General features: G+C 39.7%; 1 protein-coding gene across 6 annotated transcripts in view; it reads left to right on the top strand.

Annotated features, from left to right (window-relative positions):
* Tor1aip1 (torsin 1A interacting protein 1) overlaps positions 1–12,256 on the top strand; it is a 31,777-nt gene extending 19,521 nt beyond the window's left edge. For 3 of the 6 annotated variants that reach the window (XM_027417327.2, XM_027417329.2, XM_035445285.1), the window contains 2 exons: positions 4,344–4,400; positions 9,168–12,256. In XM_027417327.2, the coding sequence (XP_027273128.1) occupies positions 4,344–4,400; positions 9,168–9,955 (845 nt within the window). In that variant the 3' untranslated portion in view covers positions 9,956–12,256. The remainder of the gene's footprint in view (positions 1–4,343; positions 4,401–9,167) is intronic. The other 3 variants (XM_027417328.2, XM_027417330.2, XM_035445286.1) reach the window with 1 other exon arrangement.
* The last annotated feature ends 11,477 nt before the right edge of the window (positions 12,257–23,733 follow it).

Here is a 23,733-nt window from a genome sequence, read left to right on the forward strand (position 1 = left end):
CGCGTGTGTGTGTGGTGCGCGGTGTTGTGTGTGTGTGTGTGTGTGCGCGCGTGTGCGCGCGCGCTGTGTGCGTGGTGTGTGTGTGTGCGCGTGTGTGCGCGCGCGCCGCGTGTGTGTGTGTGTGTGTGTGCGCGTGTGTGTGTGTGTGTGTGCGCGTGTGTGTGTGCGCGCGTGTGTGGTGTGTGTGTGTGTGTGTGTGTGTTGTGTGTGTGTGTGTGTGTGTGTGTGTGTGTTTTAGTAGACTCCATGGAAATAAACACACTATTGCAACCTTCTTTGCCCTTTATTTCATGTCATAAAGGCTGAAATTCACATATAGTATTTTCATGATCATGTTTAGGGTAGGATAAATGTCACTCGTGTAAGAAATACCTGTAAATTGATGTGAAGAAATGGCCATACTTTGAACAGATGTAGCTTAGTGATAGACTACTTGGCTAGTGTGCATAAAGCACTGGGTTCAATCACTAGTGCAAGCAACAACAACAAAAGTAAATCAAGCCAGGTGTAACAAACTTTGTAGTCCCAGCATTTGGGAGGCTGGGGCAGAAAGGCAGAGAAGTCATGGTCAGTCTGGGCTTTAGAGCAAAACTCTGTGGCCACAAACAAAGCAAAAATCTTTAGTGATTATGTCTATATTGGCTGTATAAAAATGTCGGTTCTGTTTTCTGCCTTGAATGATGCTTAGCTCCTGTTCCTTTCCACACCACACCATTTGTTTTTGGTGGTTTGAGACAGCATTTCACTATATGGCCCACATTTCCTGGAACTCTGCCATCCAGCCTTAGCTACTTAAGTGTTAAGATTATAGGCATGTGACACTACACCAGAATTCTGTCCCCTTTTTTCCCACCCAACCACAGTTCCTCTTGTCCCCATTTATTTAGATTATATAAAAATTCTTATTTGTCTTTTGCTCATAAAATGACTGACAATAATTGGCCAAAGTAATCTCTAATGATTCCAATTCACTTTAGCTTACCAGTAAGCTGTATTCCACACTTACATGGAATTAAGCCGCCTAAAATGGAAATGCCCTTTTCTCTTTCCTTATTGTTGGCTGTTATTTCTTAATATTGTATATGTCTGATATTAGATGACGTTTCCTATTGCAATTTGTTCTTCGTTGCCTGCTATACTTAGGAAACCAAATACTAATTATTCAGCTTATTAGAATTAGGTGTGACTACAACAAAAAATTAAAATGGAATCTTTTTTTTCTTTCGAATTTGAGAGATAGCGTCTCTGTGCCACTCACCCTGGCTGTCCTGGAACTCATTCTGTAGGCCAGGCTGACCTCAAACTCAGAGAGATCCACCTGCCTCTATCCCCTAGGATTAATGGTGTACACACGATTGAAAATTTAAATTTTGAGAAATGACTCTTGAAAGTAAAAATGCAATAATTGCAGTCTGTGTTTCACAATAAAATTCAGAATTTCTTAGATTGTTTCTTAATTCTTAATATTGTATTCAAGGAAATAAATAGCAAAGAAAAGACATCTACACATTGGTACCAGAAAACATTTTAAAACTTTTTTTTGGATTAAAATTTGTTTTAAATATGTTATTTGTATGTATGTGTGTAGTTGCATATCCATATGAGCCAGGAGAAGATTGGGTTCTCTTGGAACTGGAGTTATTGGCAGTGGGTCCTAGGAACCAAATTCAGGTTCTTTGCAAAAGTACCAAGTGCTTAATAGCTAAATCATCACTCCAGCTCTAGAATTATTTTTAAAATTGTGTGTGTGCTATATTTTCACACATGAGTACATACCTCCAGAGTTAAAAGAGGACAGAGCCCTTGGAGCTAGAGTTACAGGTGATTATGAGCCAGCCACTTGATGTGGGATTTGAACTCTGGTCCTGTGGAAGAGCAGGGCATGCTATCGTAACTTCAGTGTCACCTCTCCAACCCTTTTAAGGTTTTATTTTCTCTATGACATAGCTCATTGCAAAAGGAAAAATAATCATATTGAACATCTGTTTGAAATGCAGATGTAGTGCTGCTGCTGTTTTTGTTTTTTGTGTATAGCCCTGGGTGGCCTGAATTTGGATGTATAGAGCATGTTGGCCTGCAACTCACAGAGATCACATGCTTTTGCCTCCCAAGTATTGGGGTAAAAAGTCACCATGGCTGGCTTAGCATTTTTTTTGTCATGAAATTTGCAGCTAACTTTTAGTGTTTTATGTTTACATGCCTACTTCTTCTTACATTAGTATATTTATTATGACTTAAGTACTTGTAACTGCCATATCTGGGTATTGTGTTTTGTAGAAAGATGGCATGCAAGATACATGCGTGCATGCAGCTGGGCCTCGTGGTCCACGCCTATAATCAGGCTCCTGAAGTGGGAGGTTTGAAGATGGGCTGGCCTACATACCTAGACCGATTAGAGAAGGCAGATTATTAGTCCTTTAACAATGAAAAGGAAGAAAATATTCCTAACAGTGAAATAAGTCTATAGTGGTTTTGTAACAGCCTTTACTCTTCAGGCCAAGATAATTATTTAAACTTTTCCTGGGTGTTTTTTGGCTGCTACTTTTTGGGTTTTGGACAGGGTCTCACGTAGCCAGCACTAGCCTTCTCCTTTTCCTCTTGCCACCTCTTGAGTGCTGGGATCCTAGGTGTGCACCATCCTGCTTGGATGACTCTTTCCTATCTCTCTCAGCATCCTAAATGTCATATCCTTCTATTGGTTATGCATTTCTGTCTGCTGTGGTCAGGGTGTTTTTAAACACGTGTGTCAGAACCTGGAACTTTGATTTCCTTTGTCATCTCATGTTCGCACCGGTTCCCTGGCTGTAATAGGTCCCAGTTGAGGTTCAGTCTGCATCACTGTCTATACGTCTTTCTGCTTACCTTGTGATAAAGTAGTTTAAGGTTGTCTGGAGAGATCAGATCTTTGAAACATGTTTTGGGGCCTCTCAAAAAATGCAGACACAGAGCTTAGCATTAGAGCTCTTTGTTCGAATTCCCACTTCCTGCACTTTTTTACCTTTAGAGGCAGTTGCTGTGATTAGTCTTCTACATTAAACAAGAGTTTTAAGTCTGATCACATAACTGTTAATGTTTATTTGTGTTATATACAAATCAATAACTGTGGTGGGTTTGTGCCCTCTATTCTTTATGGAGTGAGTGATTGCTGCTGTAATCTTCAGGCTGGAGAATGTCTATAGATCTTCAAGGTTTTACTGCTGCTAGTGATTTACTCGGCTCTAGTGATTACTGCCTCTAGTAAGAGAGTAGAACTGAACTTTTAGGCTGTGTCCTAACTCAGCAGTTTATACATAACAGGCCTAAAAGTATGGTTGTGATCTGTGGACTACATACACAGTGTATATGATATATATTTAATACTTATTGGTGTATCAATCATAAAGTAGACCATCACACCACTGCCATGTATCCCATTTGATCTTTGCAACCATGTAATGAGGTATTTAAGATGAACATAATGTATTTGGGACTTTTTTATTGCTTGGTTTTTAGTAATGCAATTGTAACTTCATGGCATAATGTAGAAATGTCTAATCAAGTTTCTTCAGCAGAATTAATAATTGGAAAACAGTATGACTCTTGCAGTTACTTGATTGTTGAGTGTTTCAGTTTTGTTTCTGGTTTTTGGTCATATGACTCAAGGCAATTTCTGTATCTTAGCAGTGCTAACTTTATTCCTTGGTCTAATCCAGTGTTTCTCAAGTCGAAGCTGTTAATAAACACAAGGAAGACCATTCAAAAGTTGTCCACGTAAAAGTTCTTGCAGGCAAATGGTGGATGGGTGAAATGGCAAATGGAGGCAATACCAGTGAGGTTGCTGGGCCTCTCTGCCTCCTGAAATAGGTTTCTTAAACGGTCAGAATCCCAGAGGAGAGATACTCAGTCATTCTGAGAGAAAATAATAAAGATTTAAGATATGAGTTTTATATGGAAATACCTTATTCAAGACACTTTAGGTAATCCATAATCTACATTTTCTTCCTCTTTACAGCATCTTCACCAGGCAGCAGTTAGTAAATGCTCATTTTTCCAGATGATTTTGTGTTGTTGTTATGGTGTCCTTTTTCTTTTCTTTTTACCTTTGCCCCAGAGGTTACCATTCCTATTAAATAAACTGCAAGGCTTTCTCTCAACACAGAGTTTTGAATGTTCACTCTGTACTAGGTCAGTGTTGCTGGGATTAACTTGTAACTTCGAAAGGGCCTTCAGTGCAACAGGTTTTTGGATATTCTGCCTCACCTACTACGGATACTGCCTTTTGGTAGAATCATTTTCTTTAATGGAAATAAGTGAGCAAATAAAACATAAAATTCATGGTCTTTTGAAATTATTTTTTATTTTAGAAAACAACATTCAGGAATCAGAATTTGGAAACCAATCTCCATCAACCTCTGGCCAACGTAAGTTTATCTATTTGTTAAGTGAGTCCAAACTTGGTGGCCCATATTTGTTTTAAAACATTTTTTGACAGCCGTGTGACCTAATGATATTTAAGGCATCATATAAGCACTTCTGTGGAAAAAAATACATGTTTTATCAGCAGTGAAATTCTATGTAGGCAGACTATATGAAATGTGTAGTTTCCTCTTGATTTTATTGTTCATATACCAAAAATCAAAGTTGATAAGTTGGGCTGGAGAGATTGTTTAGTGGGTAAAAAGCATATTGTACAAGCCTCATCACCTGATTTCAGTCTCCAGAACCCACGACAAGGTAGAGGAGAGAAGTTACTCCACACCTCCATGCACAGGCTACACCCACTCATCATGGCCTGTGCACACATATGATACTAATAACTACAAACTATTTGTTACTAAGTAAGCAACTATTACCATTAGCCGACCGAACTATACTGGATTAGTGGGATTAGCAGAACGGCAGCTAGTTTTGTGATGGAGGCAAGTGCTACAGTTTTCAGAGTCCACAGACCAGTATTTGAACTAAATCGGAACAGTTACTTTGTATATGGCTTTGAGGAAGATTTTTATTCCTGAAACCTCTTACCCTGAATTGTGAGTGCTAAGAAATTACTAGTGATTCTTAATCTGTATCTTTATTCCTTGGTCTAATCCAGTGTTTCTCAAGTCGAAGCTGTTAATAAACACAAGGAAGACCATTCAAAAGTTGTCCATGCAAAAGTTACTGCAGGCAAGTGGTAGATGGGTAAAATGGCAAATGGACGCCATTTTTAAATCTCTCTGCATTGATAAAGTACTCCCAAAAGGTTTTAATTAATTGGAAAATGACAGAATTTTTTTATGGATGATTTTCCTTATCCACTCATGAGTTGATGGACATTTAAGTTGTCTCCATTGCTTGGCTGTTACGAGTCATTGCTCTAGTGAACCTGGGATACAGATGTCTCTTCCACATATTGAATACATGTCTTTAGAATCATACCCAGCAATGATGTTGCTGGATCACATAGTTTATTTTTAACTTCCTGAGGTGCTTTAAGAAGAAAAAAAAAACAGTGGGTTAAACCTATTCATATTTACCTAGAAATTAATCTCTAGTTTAATATACTTTAGTTGGATTCTCACATCTGCTTCTATATTTAGATAGCCAAGAATATTGTTCAGTTATGAAGAATTTTAAAAGCTTTTTCATGGAATTGTGGACTTTCCTTGCAACTTCAACATTGGACAGCTGACAGTAAATACTAGTGAGGATGTGGAAAAGAAGACACCTTATTCACTGCTGGTGGCAGTACAAACTAGTGCAGCCATAATGGAGATCAGTATGGAGGTGTCCCACAAATGAAAGAGCTGCCACATGACCCAGTTACACCACCTGGGGACATAGCCAAGGAACTCTGTGACCCAGCACAGAGACACTTGCACATCCATCCATGTTCATTGCTCTTCCATTCGTGACAGCAAGGAAGTAGAACTAGCTAGTATGGATAATGAAAATATGGTGTATATATACACAACGGAATTTTATTCAGGTGTAAAGAAAGGTGAAATTAGGGAATTTTCAAGGAAATGGATGCATCTGGAAAGTATAACATTAAGGAAGGTGGTCCAAACTCAGAAACCACATGTTCTCTTACATGCAGATTCCAGCCTGTAGTGTGTAAGTGTGTATGTGTGTAAATTGTAATATACTTGAGTGTATACTGTATGTGCATATAAATAGATGTGAATGTGGATAAAACTCTAGAAAGGGGTTGTAAAAATAAGTGCTTAGGAAGGATGAAGGAGGGGGAAGTGAATGGGCAAAATCAGAAAATGTTAATGAATTTTTTGATGTTCTTGCGTTAAAATTCTCAGAATTGTTTTTCTAGTTCCTTTTTTGGTGGTTTTTTTTTTTTTTTCCTTGTGTTTTTGAGACAGGCTTTCATATAGCCTATGTTGGCCTTGAACTCACTTTGTAGCCGAAGGTGGCCTTGAACTCTTGATGCCACTGTCCCCACCTTCCAAGTGCTAAGGTAACAGGCATGTGCTACCACATCTTGCTTAATTTCTTAGAACCTGAATGAAATTTTATACACTAGTCATTAGAAAATACTGATTCACTGAGCTATGCAGACTTTTACTAGGCATGGTGGGAAACTGAAGCAGGAGAATCGTGCCTAGACTACAGAGTGAAGTCTCATTTTTAAAGCAGTATATATGGCCAGGTACCTCATGCCTGTAATCCCAGCACTAGGGATGGTACTGCCGTAGCAAAGCATCGATGGGAGGGTTGACATGAGTTCAATGCCCTAATTCACCCCCAAAATAATAATAAATAAACATAAATGTAAAAATAATTTTAAAAAATAGCTAAGTGGAATGGTGGTGGCGCACGCCTTTAATCCCAGCACTCGGGAGGCAGAGGCAGGTGGATCTCTGTGAGTTCTACGTCAGCCTGGCCTCCAGAGTGAGTTCCAGAAAGCCAGGACTGTTACATAGAGAAACCCTGTCACAAACAAAAAACAAAAACAAAAAACAAACTATTGGGCCAGTGAGGGGGTAAAGGCTCTTGTAGACAAGTCTGAGTTTAGCTCCCCAGACCGACAAGATAGACATGAGAGAGGAAAGACCGACTGCTACAAGTTGTCCTCTGACCTTTGCTTCTAAGCATGTACACACACACACACACACACACACACACACACACACACACACACACACACATTTTTTTAAAGTTGAGTATTGGTAGCTATTGATTTATAATGGAAGGAGCAATATTTCCAAAATTGTAATTTTCATTTGAAATTTTGAATGTTACACTGGCAGCAAATATTGCCAGTTGCTTTCCTGAAAGTAACAGGCATACTTTGCTCCATTCTTCAAATAGCTGCTAAATACAAGAGTGTGACTATTCATAGAGTGTTAATTTTTTTCCAAGTAAAAATGGCGTTCACTTTTTAAAAAGTGGTTATTAACTTGCAGGTCAGTTGCAAAGACCTTTTCCTTTGGCAACCATTGTGCTTGCTGGACAGCTGACATTTGTGTGTCTTTACACAGAATACTGAGAATATGTACTCAGGGTTAAAGGTCTTGAGTTTTGTTTTTATGGTTCTGGGGATCATGTGAGGGCCTCACACATGCTAGACTTGTACACCAAGGGACAGGCACCTTTACGTACTGACCCTAATTTTTTATTGTTGTTGCTTTTGTTTTTATGTTTTTGAAACAGGGTCTCTGCATAGCCCTGGCTGGCCTGAAACTCACCATGTAGGCAATGCTGGCCTTGAACTCAGAGAAATCCATCTGCCTCCTGAGTGCTGGGATTAAAGGCATACAGCACAGTGCCTGGTATCCCAATTGTTTTTAGCCTTGTATGTTGTCAGTGAAAACTGTGACTGTGCTAGTATTGCTTAGTGCTAGTCCCCAGTAATTCCTGCCTAAAGCATCAGAAGCTTTTCCCATCTTAGCTGTTTCACCATCAGGGCAAGTGTCACCACTGTAGAAAAAACAAAACTATCTTACTGTTAATTTTGGGTATGACACCTACCAAATATTGCTTAAGGTAGCTTCAGGCTACACTCTGAGATTGCTGCTCTAAAAGATTCCTAGTACATCTATTAGGTTAAAGTAATCCATAAATAAAAGATTGAGAAGTAGTATTACAAGTATATTATTTATTGGTAAATGGAGTGATCTATGAAAAATGTTATATAAATTGAAAAGCATTATATAAACAAAATCATACCATATTCATATCCAGTAATAATGACAAGTTCAGTGCCAGAGTTTTATACTGTCAACTTGAATTCCACAAAGATACAGGTATCAGTACAGTTCATTTGCATGGACAAGTAGCTGTTGTATCATATAGAATGCATTCATTTGTATCGAATCCTTTTCTTTATATACTTCAGAAATATTCTACCCTAGACAGACAGCCATGCTAACTACTGAGTTTCTAATTAAACAGTTCTATAAAGCACCCACTATTTACTTCCCAACTATTAGAAAATGTTCATGAGTCTTGCTTTATAAACAGTTTTACTTCTGAAATTATGAGGTTTTATTCTGAATTGCAAAATTTTTATTTAAATATATTTAATTATTTTTCTTTAGAAACTTATTTTTCTAACATTTATAATATAAATATTTATATTTATCTATTACTTAGACTTTTATGAGCTTTCCTGAAGAGTATATATTTATTTCTTAAGAAAAAAAAAAAGATACCAACTTCCTTCTTTAAAGTACTCCCTCTTAAGCTGGGTAGTTGTGTGCCTTTAGTCCCAGCACTTGGGAGGCAGAGGCAGGCAGATCGCTGTGAGTTCGACACCAGCCTGGTCTACAGAGTGAGTTCTAGGACAGGCTCCAAAGCTACTCAGAGAAACCCTGTCTTAAAATAATAATAATAAAGTATTCCCTCTTCATCAGACATGGTGGCACATACCTTTTATCCCAGTACTCAAGAGGCAGAGGCAGGGAGTTTCAGGCTAGCCTGATCTTCATACCGAGTTCTAGACTGAGTCATGCATGGGGCTAGAGATACAGCTGAGTAGTTAAGAGCATGTACTGCTCATGCAGAGGACCCAAGTTTAATTCCCAGCACCTATCGGGCATTCAGTCAACTGTAACTCTAACTCCAGGAGGACCTATTACATTTGACCTCTGCAAAGTGAGCACCTGTACCCACATGCACATACACAGAATGAAAAGAAATCGCTCACCCTGAATCTAAGGAAATGTACTATGTCTTTTCTCTCCCCCAAGCAGAACCTGCTGAACAACCGGACAATGAACCTTCTGTCAACAGAAAGCGGTGGCTGCTCGGTCTAGTTGTTTCCCTTGCCATTGGATTACTTTGGTTCTTTTATACTCCTGCAGTGCAAACCACTGCTGTTCAAGAATTCCAGAACCAGATGAAACAACTTCAGTCTAAGTACCAGAGTCAAGACGAGAAACTGTGGAAAAGAGGCACAACATTCCTAGAAAGACACCTGAATAGCTCTGTCCCTCGGCCCCAGCCTGCCATCCTTTTGCTCACTGCAGCCCAAGATGCTAAAGAAGTGCTCAAGTGTCTGAGTGAACAAATTGCTGATGCCTATTCTTCCTTCCGGAGTGTCCGTGCAATCCGGATTGACGGGGCAGGGAAAGCTGCTCAAGACAGTGACCTCGTCAAGCAAGAAGTAGATCAAGAACTGAGCAATGGGTTTAGAAATGGCCAGAATGCAGCTGTGGTACACCGCTTTGAGTCTCTGCCCGCAGGCTCAACCTTGATCTTCTATAAATATTGTGACCATGAAAACGCAGCCTTCAAAGATGTAGCCCTAGTCCTGACTGTACTGTTGGAGGAGAAGACACTGAAAGCCAGTCTAGGCCTGAAGGAAATTGAAGAGAAAGTGAGAGATTTCCTCAAAGTCAAGTTCACCAACTCTAACAAAGCCAGCTCCTACAACCACATGGATCCAGACAAGCTGAATGGACTCTGGAGCCGCATTTCTCACGTAGTATTGCCCGTGCAGCCGGAAAATGCCCTGAAAGGGGGCAGCTGCTTATGAGGGGGAAAGTGGAAATCACGTCTCGAATTCTGAACAGTTTTCAGACTTTAACCAGAGACGGAATATGGAGCAGTTTTTGAAAACTGGTTTCTTTTTAAAGGAAGTTAAGTTCATACATAAACGTGGAATACCTAAATCATTTATGCAGCCTGATTATCTGTGATTTGAGAGAACCGTTTCTCTGTTTCCACTGAGAACTATGTTAGGAGTGTTTAGCATGGTCTAAAGTATATATGCAATTCCCTGAGGATCTGCTTTGATTCTAGCTGAATCATTCTTGCTGTGCTGTGACCAGTGAGAAGGACTAGGTGCCTTTCTCAAAGAATCAGCTTTATTTTTAACTTTGGATATTTTTGTTGGTTTGCTTGTGACCTTATTAGTCTGACAGCTCTCTAATTGTAGCTGTGGTTTCCCCATTACTTTTCCTTTTATACCATTTAAGTATGTGATCCTTAGCTTCCACTTGTAAAAGACAAAAGATCATCTGGGAGGGCAGTTTAGCCTCCCCTTCCCCCCTGGCTTTTGAGAGGGGAGAACAGGGTTCGGGAGGTGGAAAGGGAAGAGAAATTGTTGAAGGAAGAGGAAGGGAAAAAATAGCTGCAAGCTGGGCATGGTGAGAGATGACTCAGCACTTTCTCAGGGTAGAGTCAGGAGGATCAGAAGTTCAAGGCCAGCCTCATCTATATAGTGAGTTTTCTGCCACCCTGGGCTAAATGAGACACTGTTTTAAAAAAAGAGAGAGAAGAGAGAAGAAAATACAAAAAAAGTGTTTTCAATATGAAATGTTACTTTTTAAAAAAAAGCATGAAAGTGGCAAAAAACCTCTGAGAGGTTAATTCTCAAACATGTCTGTGCTGTTACCTTGGTGAACTGTTAACAATTTGCTTTTTATACTTATGTCTTTTTCCCCACTTAAAGAAGTCCTTGGTGTGAGGCTGAGGTTGGTAGTAGAGCATTTGCCCAGCTTGTTTGTTTCCCGACGTTCAATAACCAGCATTCCAGACACCTGTAACCTCAGCACTCAACAAATTGAGGTGGCAGCATCTTGAATACAAAGCCAGCCTGGAGTGTATATATCACATCAGACCCAATCTCAATACCACTCCCTTGGAAAAGGGAATTCCATAGCCTTCCCAAGGTTTTAAAGCATGAATGTGATAGTTTATTTCCTTATTTGATGCTTACCAATTTTAAAGGTAGGTAAATCTAAAGCAGTCTCTTTGGTTATAACATGGCAGTTTTTGTCTTAAAGAAATAACAGTTTCTAGTGTATCCTCAACTTCATGGTTCAGAATGGGTTTTTTGTTTGTTTTGGTTTTTTGGTTTTTTTCTTTTTGATTTTTTCCTTTTTGCCAGCACCAGGGATTGAACTAAGACCCACCCATGCTGGTCAAGTGCTTTGCCACTGAACTACATTCCCCAGCAGTAGAAATACATTTCTAAGTCAGGTGGCTCATGTCTGTAATTCCAGCACTTGGGAAGCTGAAGCAGGAGTTTGCTGTGAGTTCATGGTCATCACTAGCTACATGGTGAGCTTCAAGCTGGCCTGCATGGGCTGCAGAATGAAAGACACACACACACACACACACATACACACACAAAGATAGCTTCAAAAACTGGTAGACAGTTCTCTGCTGGGCTATTGAAGAAGACTCCATTTTGTGCTTGTGCGTGTGTACTTTAAGTCCTTGAGTAGCACTCCATAACAAATACAAAAATAACCTATGAGCATGATCAGTTTTATTGAGTGCCTCAAGCCAAAAAGAGTGACCCTTACCACACACAACGAATGTTGGACTTATGTCTCTACTGCTATAGTATTTTAGGGTTTTCTACACTTATACAGCTCAGCTTCCTCATCTGTCAGCTGCTTTTTTGTCTTCAGCTCTTATAATTCTAGATCTGAGTTCTTTTGTCCATGGACATCTAAATGAAAATTATACTTTAGAGTATTAGCCAACCTTTCTTTAGCCCCTGGGTGGTAAAATAGGTGGGGAGAAGTGGTCTGACCTCTTTCCTGGGATATTACCAACGTTTGTACCTTTATAATAACCTGTTCCTGTCAGAAGTCAGACGATCAGGTTTATTTTATAAAGAATTATAAAAAGTTTTCTTCAAAAGTATTTTTTACATATCATATGAAAAAGGAAGTGTTTTATTAAATGTTCCACTGACTTAAATAATTTTGAAGTGATAATGTTGCTTATATCTTTCAGAAAAAAAAAAACAATTGTAGTAGCTAATGTGTAAATAACTTAAAAGGCTATTTTAGTAATTTAAATAAATTTACTTTTTGGGTTTATATTCTGTATGTTATAAGCGTAATCATTTACAAGTCTTTTTAAAAATTAATCTAAATCTTTTCTTTGTAAATTTTAATGACCTTGGCTAGGAGAAGCCCAGGCCAAACAAGTACATTGCTTGGAAACATAGTGAGTCTCTGTAACAGGGTTCTTATGTGTTTAATTGCCTCCCTAAAGAGCCTTTTGAGATTTCCTAGTCACCCCCCATTTTTATACCACATGTTCACTGTGTATGTTTACAGACTGTATGGTATGTTGCTTTATATAAAATAGATATTTTGACATACACATATACCCATAAACCAGTTTTCACAGTTACTGAGGATATAACTCAAGAATATCTCCATTTTCTTTTTTTTTAATTTTATTAATTTTATGTGAGTGTACACATGCCTCAGTACTCAGGTACTGAGTGTACACTGTGGGAGTTGTTTCTTATTGTGTGGGTTCTGGGGATCTAACTCAGGTTCATGCTTGGTGGCAACTGCCTTTACCACCGAGCCACTAACCCTGACTACACACCTATTAGAGGTGAAGGACATCACGCCTGGCATGCCAGGGCCCTGGGTTCAGTCTTCAATGCCTATTATGTAAACAAGTAAAAGGAAAGTGACTTCCTGGGAGTTTGAGGTCAGCCTAGGCTATATAGCATCACTATCTCCTAAGAAAACCAGGGCTGGGGCGATAGAATACTTGTCTAGCACATGAGGCTCTGGGTTTGCTTCCCCTGCACTGCAAAAGGCAACAGATCTGCATGTTACTTAAATATGGCTTAAGCTCTACTTTCTGTTCATGTTTGTGATCCTTTCAAAAGAGAGATAAGTCATCATTGGGGTAGAGGGAACTCAGATCTCCAGAAATTGAGCACCTCGCTTTTGATTGACAATAGTAACCCAGAATTTCACAGTACATTATCAGTTTTACATTTTCTAGAAACTAAATTGGCCTCCCTTCTTTCAGTTACTTTCTTTACATTTTCTAATTCTCAAAACAAAACTGAAAGTCAACAGACTTCATTCAATGATAACTAACGGAGGTGAGAGTTTGCATTTTTTTTTTTTTTTTTTTTGGTTTTCAAGGCAAGGTTTCTCTGTGGCTTTGAAGGCTGTCCTGGAACTAGCTCTTGTAGACCAGGCTGGCCTCGAACTCACAGAAATCCGCCTGCCTCTGCCTCCCGAGTGCTGGGATTAAAGACGTGTGCCACCACCACCCGGCAGGTTTGCATATTTTATGTCATTGATTAATGCCTAAGCTGAAAATGAAAAGCTTACTCCTGTGTGATCGTATTAGTGCTCTTTATGTTGGCTGTGAATACCTGGAGTTCTTGTGAAGGTGATGAAGATGATGAAGCTATTTTGCTGTCCTTACCTTGGTCACAGAGTAACATCTTGTGAATGAGTCTGCTTAGTCTCTTCAGAAAGAAGATTTTACTGGCTGACCACCAAGAATCCTGTGTGGCTCAGGATGCTCTTGTCTGGTTAGGAAAGTATAGTCTCATGTGAGCAAACAGAAAAACTTGCATTGCACGTTCTTTGACTCTTAGACTTCCTTTCTTGACTCCCATGTCTACAGTTGTATTGCTTGGCTAAGGTTTGCTTCTAAGGCCTCAGAGTTGTAAGTCTTAAGTGAAACCTTCCTTTACTCTCCTAATACTGTATAGTACCGTGGGTGTGGGTGTGTATGTATAGAGAGAGGCGGGGGCGGGGGGGAGTTTTATGATTATCTGTACATGTGTAACTTCAAAAGTTAAAAGAGACGTTTATGATCCTGAAAGAACCCAGTGGTGGGAAGTTCCTGGTTTGAATGCTGGAAAAGATCCATCCATAGTGTCACGAAACAACCAGTAAAACCCTCCAAGAAAAGCTTCCATAAACCACTGGCTGAAGCTGTGGCCGGAGCCTGATTCTGTCCATGCTCAAACCTGTCGAGGAATGAATGACTCACTCCAAAGCATCTGAGTGGCTGCTAGTCATGTTCTGCCTCTCCTGACTGAATTTATTTCAAGTGAAGCAACTGGCTGGGCTCCTTCCCTTTGTGTTCTCATTTATCCTGCAGTACTCATGTGAGTGTGGACTTCACTGTCATTTGCAGGGATCAGGAATTGTTAATAGGTTAATGGTGGTACACATTTAATAGTTGTAGCAGCTCTAGAGGCCCGAGGGAAGATTGTTTGAGCCCAAGAGTTCAGGACTAGCCTGGGCAATATAGTGAGACCCTGTCTATTAAAAATTAAAAGTTTAGAGACTAGAGTGTTGGTTCAGTGGTTAAAGAGTACTTACTGTTCTTGCAAGGACTTGGGTTCAATTCCCAGTACTCACATGGAGGCTCAACACTTCCTCAGGAACTGTGTGTGGTACACAGACATACATGTAGGCAACACACTCATACACAAAAAAATCTATTAAAAAATGCTTTCCAAAAAAATTAAAATTTTAATTTGAAAAACAGCAGGCTTTACGATAATCTGCTTTACCTAGACAGAGTGCATCTTTCTGGTTTTGTGGTTTCTTTTTCCTGTTGTTTTGAGTCCTTTCCAAGAGCTTTATGTAACCATTTGATCCTGGGTTCGGAAGTATTATAAGTAAGGAGAGATGAGGGCCACCAGCACAAGTGGTAGAGGCCCAGAGGGTTTCTCTATGTAGCTCTGTCTGACCTGGAACTCACTACGAAACATAGCCCAGTTCAAAGGCTGGCTTTGAACTCAGAAATTCACCTGAGTGCCAGGATTAAAGGCATGCACTACCACATCCAGCCATTGCCGTCTGAGTGTTTCTAAAACAGCTATCAAATCTTAAATCCGGTTATATTGCCTAAGAGACTATATTATGTAACCTATGGCAGTCCTGTCTAGAAAAAAAAAAAGCCACATACACATACACACACACACACACACACACACACACACACACACACACACACATACACACACACAAGTAAAATGATCCAGTCATTAACTAGTCCTGCCTGTTAATAGATATTTATGTACAGAGGTGTGCTTCTGCAACTGAAGTTGCTGCAGTGGTATTAGGAGAGAAATTTATTATAGTAAGTGCCTACATCAAAAATTAATAAAATTTTCTGGGTATGGTAACCACACTTGTTCAATCTTAGCATTTGGGAAGTGGAGACAGGAGGGTCAAGGGTTCATAGTCAACCTCAGTGATTTTGAGGCCAGCCTAGTCTACAAAGCTACACAGAGAAACACTATCTCAACAAACAAACAGAACGAACAACCTGCTATTATTTAGATTTGCATTGTCCCCAAAGACCCATGTGTAAGTTAGAGCAACAGTTCCCAACCTGTGGGTCTTGACTCCTTTGGTGTCACATATAATGCATATTAGGTATTTACATGATGATTCATAACAGAAAAATTATAGTTATGAAGTAGTAACGACATAATTTTATGTCATTTTATATGGTCAGAGTCACCACAACATGAGGAACTGTGTTAAAGGACTGTAGCATTAGGAAGGTTGTGAACTACTGTGTTAGAGGCTTAGGCCCCATCTTGACACTGTTGGGTGGCAATGGAAACTTTAAAAGGTAAGGATTAGTGGCTGGGCAAGTCACCAGGTCATTAGTGACGTACCCTGGACAGGACTGTGGAATCCCAGGCCTTCAGTCCTTCTTGGCCATGAGGTGAGTGGTTCCATTCTGTCATGCGTTCCTGACATGGTCTTGCCACAAATCCAAAAGTAACATGACCAAGCAGACATAGATGAGCACCCTGACACCATGTGTTCAAACAACCCTTTCTCCTTATAAGTTGAAGAAAAGAACTGGAGTGTTGCAAAAAGATAAAATTGACAAAACTTTTTTTTTTTTTGACGAAGGGGAGGGAGTAGATGGAGAGGTGGCTCAGCAGTTTAAAGCCCATGTTTCTCCTACAGAGGACAAGGGTTCAGTTGCCAGCACCCATGTGGTGGCTCATAACAGTCTCTAACTCCAGTTCTAGGAGATCTGATGCTCTCTTCCAACCTCCAAGGGCACCATGTGTGTACATGTCTATGTACATGCAGGCAAAACACCCATACATATAAAATAAATAGATCTAAAAAATTAGAGATATCTAAAATATGTCAGGAAAAAATGATAAAGACTCTTGCCACCAAACCTGGCCACCTGAGTCTGAACACCAGAACCAACATGGTAGATGAGAACTGACTCCTGCAGGCTGTCTGCTGCTCCCTACCCACAAACTGGGGTACATGTGTGCCCATGTTGCACACACACACACAGTGATAAATATTTAAAAGGCATTATAACTGATAACACAGAGATACTAAAAGTCGTTAAGGACTATTGTGAATAATTATATACAAATTTGAAAACCTAGGAAAAAATGTGTAAGTTCTGAACACATACAACCTATCACAAAGGAACCAAGAGAACATGGGAGATTTGAACTAAACTGTAATAAAGAACCAAGATTGAGTCAGTAATGAAAGTCTCCCAACAAAGGAAAGCCCAGGGCCAGGCAGCTTCACTGCTGAATTTTCCCAAACTTTAAAAGAACCAATAACAGTTCTTCTTAAACTATTTCAGAAAATTAAAACGAAGGAAACTCTTCAAACACAAACCATGAGGACAACACTACCCTAATACTAGACCCAGGAAAGGACACAATGACAAGATCAAACAGTGCATGCCAGCATCCCTGATAAACACACGCAAGAATTTTCAGAGAAACACTACCAAATCAAATCCAGCGGCATATATAAAGATGATACACCATGATCAACTAGGAATTGTCCCAGAGATGCAGGGGCAGCTCAATATATGGAAATAAAAAACACAGTGTCAGCTGGGCGTTGGTGGCACACTCCTTTAATCCCAGCACTCGAGAGGCAAAGGCAGGTGGATTTCTGTGAGTTCAAGGCCAACCAGGTCTACAAAGAGAGTGCCAGAATAGCCAGAGCTGTTTCAGAGAGAAACCCTGTCTCAAAACAAAACAAAACAAAACAAAACCAACCCCCCAAAAAAACAAAACCACAATATCATTAACAAAAAACAAAATTTTTTTCAGCCAGTACAAAAAACAATTTCATAAAATTCTGCTAGTAATTTTATTCACACCTGCAAATCCCGACACTCAGAATGCTGTGGCAGGAGGATTACTTTGAGTTCCAGGTCAGATTGCACTATGGAGTAAGACCCTGTCTCAAAAACACAAAAATAAGCAAATAATCTAATTAATTAAAAGGAAGTCAACATTCCTTCATAATAAATAAAAATAACTCAAAAATTAGGCATTGAAGGAATACATTTCAGTACAATAAACACAGCAGAACAAAGGCTATAGATGATAAAGTCAACACCAATGCACAAAAATTCAGATCATTTTCTCTAATGTTAAGGACAAGACAGAGATATATACTTTAATTATTTTTATTAAATACAATATTGGAAATCTTATTCAGGACAATATAACAAGAGAAACAAATGAAGGTACCTAAATAGTAAGGAGAAGGTAAGGGGCTGGGAGGATGGCTCAGTAGTTAAGAGCACTGACTGTTCTTCCAGAAGACCCAGGTTCAATCCCCAACACTCACATGACAGCTCACAACTGTAACTCCAGTTCCAGGGGATGTGACATCCCCATACAGACATACATGCAAGCAAAACCCCCAATACACATGAAATAAAAATATATAAATAAAAATTTTCTTTAAAAAAATAAACTTATCCTACTCAAACACAGCATGTCTTTGTCTAAGGAAAAACCTAACATCCTACCAAAAATAACTGCTAGAACCCATCAATTCAGTTAGTTTGTGAAATATAAAATGTACAAATAAATTTTGTGATATACCAATAACAAAACTGCTAAGAAATTACAAAGGAAATTCCGTTTATTTTATTTTTAACACACACACACACACACACACACACACACACTCACTCACTCACAGAGAGATATAAACAAACAAACCAATACTAAGAACAAATTCAACCAAGGAATGAATGGCCTCTGGTAGCGCGAATAATAAAAACCCAGAGACAGATATTAGGGTTCAAGCTGATGATCAGAAAAGCAAAGCAGCCAGCCAGTAGCTCTTACCTCTACCAAGGCTGAAATGGAGATCCTGTTTCCCTGTGACTGGAAACTGAATCTCTCATGAGACCCTTTGCTCCTGTCTTACATACCTCTCTAGTGCTGGAATTAAAGGTGTGAGCTCTGTTATTCTTCCAGACTGATTCGTTCTCAAGTAGCCCTGGGTGGCCTTGAACTCACAGAGATCCATCTGCCTCTGCCCAGCTTCTATGGCTAGCTTTGCATTCTGATCCCCAGGCAAGCTTTCTTACATATTAAACAATATATCACCACAGGCGTCTTCAATGGAAGCTCCAGGTTGTGAGTATCCTCCACAAGAAGAACACCTGCATTCCGTGCATAGGCCCTGCATTCAATCCTCATACTGTAACAAACCTAATTAACCAACTGAAGCGGACATAAACCAGAAAGACATCCCACATTCATGGATTGAAAGAATACTGATAAAAAGTCTACACTATCTGAAGTGGTCAACAGATTCAGTTCAGTTTCTTACAAAATACTCAAGACTTCCTTCACAGAAATAGAAAACAGTTGTAAATGTTGTGTGGAAGGAAAAAAGGCTGACTAGCTAAAACGTATACAATGCCTGACGGGGTGATACAGAGGCTTGGCCTCTTCAATGCCTCTGTGGTGGCTTATTACTACTCTACAGCATGACTTCTTTCTCCCATTCTGCTTCATACCCCCACCCTCACCCCAGGTGTTGATAGGATATGCCATAATAAACATGTACATTAAATTTTGGGTTGGGGAGATGGCTTTTCTGAAGAGTTTATCACATAAGCATGAGGACCTGAGTTCAAATCCCTAGCGCCCAAGCAAAAAGCCCAGCCCAGTGTTAGGTGCTTTTGTAATCCCAGTGGGGTGGGGCCTGGGGATGCAGACAGGTTCCTGGTCAGCTAGTCTAGTCAGGTTCAGTGAGAAACCCTGTCTCAAAAAATGAGGTGAAGAGTGACTGAGGAAACACCTGGAGTTGACCTCTGACCTTCCACAATGCATACACACATACACACACACACACACACACACACACACACACACACACACACACACACACACACGACCCCACATGCCAGAATCTGATTCTCAAAGAAGAAATTTGTGTTATATTTCAAACTTAGTGTAGTGTGCAAATGGAGTGTCATTCAAGTCTGTTACTTAAAATGAGCCAAGAACCATTCAAGGTGGCATGCATACAGTGTTGCACTTACTCTTTGTGACATTGAAATAAATAGTACTTAGCTGCTGGAGGAAGGGAAACAGCATTGGCAAAATGGTTCTTAGGGCGAAGGCAGTTCCTGCCAAATCTAACAACCTGAGTTCAGTCCTCAGGTCTAGCATGATGGGAAATAGGAACCAACTCCCACAAGTTGTTTTCTGACCTCCATACTAAATAATTAGCATACCGTGCTGCATAAGTATAAATCTTTAATGGTGGTGCTAGAGAGACAGCTCAGCAGCTTAAGAGCACTGGCTGCTGTTCCAGGGGACCCAGGTTTCATTCGGAGCACCCACATAGAAACTCACAACAGTCTGCAACTACAGTTCCTAGGGTATCTGATGCCTCCTCCTAGTCTCCACATGCAGCAGGCATACACAGGGTATATAGACAGGCACACATAAGTATAAAATAGCAATTTAAATTAAGAAACAATTTGGCTGGGCATGGTGGTGCACACATTTAATCCCAGAATTTGGTAGGCAGAAGCAGGAGGGTACATCTCTGTGAATTTGAGGCCAACTGGTCTATGCAGTGAGTTCCAGGAGAGACAGGACTACACTGTGAGACTTTGCTGCAAAAGAATTTATAAAAGAAAAGCAAACACTGGGTGGTGGTGGCGCACGCCTTTAATCCCAGCATTTGGGAGGCAGAAGCAGGCAGATCTCAGTAAGTTCGAGGCCAGCCTGGTCTACAGAGTGAGTGCCAGGACAGGCAGGACTGTTACACAGAGAAACCCTGTCTTGAAAAACCAGAGAGAGAGAGAGAGAGAGAGAGAGAGAGAGAGAGAGAGAGAGAGAGAGGGAGGGAGGGAGGGGGAGAGGGAAAGAAACAAATACAAAGAACTGGGGATGGAGAGATGGCTCAGTAATCAAGACTGCTTGGTACTGTTCCAAAGGATCAGAGTTCAATTCCTAGCAACCCACATAGACTCACAACAGTCCATAACTCGAGCTCCAGGGGATCTGTCACCCTCTTCTGCCTCTATGGGCACCCATGCACACATGTGCATACCTATGGACAAACATACACACATAAATTTTAAAAAAATAAAAGAAATATACTTTTTAAAAAGATACAGAGAACAGTTAGTAACTGAAGATCTAGTGGGATCTGAAGTCATGTAATTTGACTTCAGAACCAGTGTTATTTTCTTTCAGAACATGCGTACTTAGCCATCATTGTGCCCATCATAATACCTGCTATTCTTAAGGAGGAAAATGATAACAAACCATGTCTTGTAAGTTATCAACATGGAAAAGATATAATTTTGGAAATAAAATGGTCCATGACCCATAAGGTCTTTGGATTAAGCTAATGAAACCTGCAGCCTTCTATCACTGGAATTCTGTTAGAATTTCTAATGAGAAAGTCCTACTATGATTCCGATTTCCTAATCTGAATGTACATTACATTTTTATACAGGACTACTCTCTGAGAAAACTGCCACCATCTTTGGGATGTGTCTGCTGGGACGCTCACAGCTGGGCCTAATGACTATTTATCTCCCTTCCTAGGGAGGACCATGGAGGGTTATGTGACCCTCACCTGAGTATCCAGCCACCCCTCTCAACTAGTTTATGACCTGCCCTAATTGCTCATGGTCTTGGGGGAGGATCTTGAGGACATAGGTGGGGAAGGATGGGGGTGGTTCCATCTATATAGCCATGGAGAAGTCATCACCTGCTGAGTGCACACTTGCCAGGATGGCTGCCTTAACATCACCTACACTACTGCTGGTAACCTCTCACCCATTGCTCTGTGAGGAAAGCTAATAAATTCCTTGGTTCTCCTGGTAAATTTTGGTGGAATTGTACCTTGGTTTTTCATGGGGGCCTTAGCAGGAGGGGGTAGATGTTTTTTACATCTCTCCCAGAGGAAAAAAAAAATTGTCAACACGGTTGACGATCTTTAGTCTCTCTCAACATTGATTCTATAAAATTGTCAAAGGTTATTATAGTTGAAATTACTCTAAAGCCCAAAGTGTTTTGTTTGATATCTCCTCTAAAAAGGGTCTTTTTTTCTTATAGTCCATGATTCATCCAATAGATATTTCAAGCTGTGTTTGAATAGTTTAATGCTGCTTTAAAAAAAATGTATCTTTGGGGCTGGGAGATAGCTCAGTCAGTAGAGCACCTGGTATACAAGGATGAGGAGCAGGGATTGGATCCCAGCACCCACATAAAAAGCAGGCCACCTCTGTAATCTCATCACCTTGACTTCAACCTCCAGCCTACACACATACTAACACACACTATCTTACTTGGCAGATTGCCAATGAAATCTTTTCCTTTAGAAACAAAATAAGGCCTTCTGTTATTAACCAGAGCGTTCCAAAGAGCAAAGGTGCCCCCCTGAAATATTTTTATTAGCTGTAGATAAGCATGTTGACAGATACAGAGGGAATGAAGTGCTCTGTTCTTGAGAAATAGCCAACTGCTTATCTCTGACTTTACCTCTACATTTTGTTATTGAACCAGCAACTTTTTTTTTCTTTAGTCAACTGGTCATTCCCAAGGTGGCCCTTTGACCTTTACAGCCTTTCCAGTTTTCCCAAGGAGATCAACATATATTAGTTGGTTGAACTATTAGTTGAGTTTAGATTTAGTTTTAAGTCACTAACCCTACCTTCTTATTATCTCTTTTCTCTAGAATAGAGACATGAACAGGGCCAGTGTGTTAGTTGAGCCAGTCAAGGTGTTCACCACCAAGACAGATAACCTCAACTCTATCCACATGATAGGAGAGAATCTACTCCATGTGGGTTGTTTTTAGACCACATATGTGGCATGGCCACACATCTCCACACATAAACACAGAAATAAATACATATAAATTTTAATTAAAATTTTTTGAAAAGAAAAGAGACAAATATCAACATTTATGGCAGTTTCCATATCTGCCCTAAATCTTTCAAAGAGCAAACAGGAATACAAATATACATATATACTATAAATTACCTTGTAATATGAAATAAATTACAACTAAGCAAGAGAAATGCCTAGAGTAAGCTAATACTATGTAACTCTCCTGGGTAGCTACTTCCCCTAATTAGAAACTGTTTAAAGGCTATTTTTAGATTTTAAGCACAATAAAACCCTTAAAACCTAGTTTATTAATTTCTTCAAATCATCAATATTCTAAGAACACAAACAACACAATGAAAATACCTAGTGTGTATATATAGAAATGAATAAGTCAGAAAGCAAGTTGAAGAAATATTTAGAAATAAGGTATTAGAATAATCAGCCTGACAGAGCCACTCCTCAAACAGTATGAGGTCATGCTGCAGATAGCAGAACACTTCTGGAGCCTTCTATCTGAAGTTCTCCAAGTGTTATGCTGACGATAGCTAATATTGACACCCCTATTTTAAAGGTGGAGAACCTGAAATAGTGAGAGAACCAATACCTGGCCTAAGCATGTGTAGTGTGTCAGCAAAGAGCCCAGACTTTTATTTCAGAAATCTAATCTACATTTCTGTTTGATTCACTAGGTCAGCTTTCCAAACCCCACCAGACATTTATTGGCATATCTTTTTATGCAATGTACTTCCAAAATGAATTATTATCTTCTCCAAACAATTCAGTGAAATACTTTTGTAGTAAGTCATGGTTGTTTTTTCTGTGACAGAGATGTAAGAGGAAACTTTAAAAAAAAAGAGTTTGTCCTGGACTCAGAAAAGTATTCACATTAGTTTTAGGTCATTTAATAAAACCAATTTCAGCTATTTAATCATAGGGCCATCATGAAATTGCACCAGCTATGTTGTCATGTCCTAATTATTATTGGTTGCATGTCATGCATTATTTGGGGAAAGGGAAGGCTCAAACCAAACAAGTCTAGGAATTATTTTACATCTTCTATGGTCTCCTAACTCAAATTTGGCCCTGAAAATACTTCGATCTGTATGGGAACATATTGAGAGAAAGTAGGGGAGTTCTTGGTTGTCACCCTTTTAGAAAATACTACTCTCGGGCTGGAAAGATGGCTCAGCAGTTAAATGTAGTAGCTGCTGTTTCAAAGGTTTGATTCACAGCACTGACATGGTGACTCACAACTATCCACAACTGCAGTCCCAGGGGACCTGATGTCCTCTTCTTCTTCAAAGGCATTGCCCACATATATGCAAGTAAAATGCCCATACACATAAAATAAAAATGAAGGGAATTTAAAAAAATTTTATCTATTTTTT

This window comes from Cricetulus griseus, chromosome 5 (genome assembly GCF_003668045.3).
Source record: "Cricetulus griseus strain 17A/GY chromosome 5, alternate assembly CriGri-PICRH-1.0, whole genome shotgun sequence".
Taxonomy (NCBI): Eukaryota; Metazoa; Chordata; class Mammalia; order Rodentia; family Cricetidae; genus Cricetulus; species Cricetulus griseus.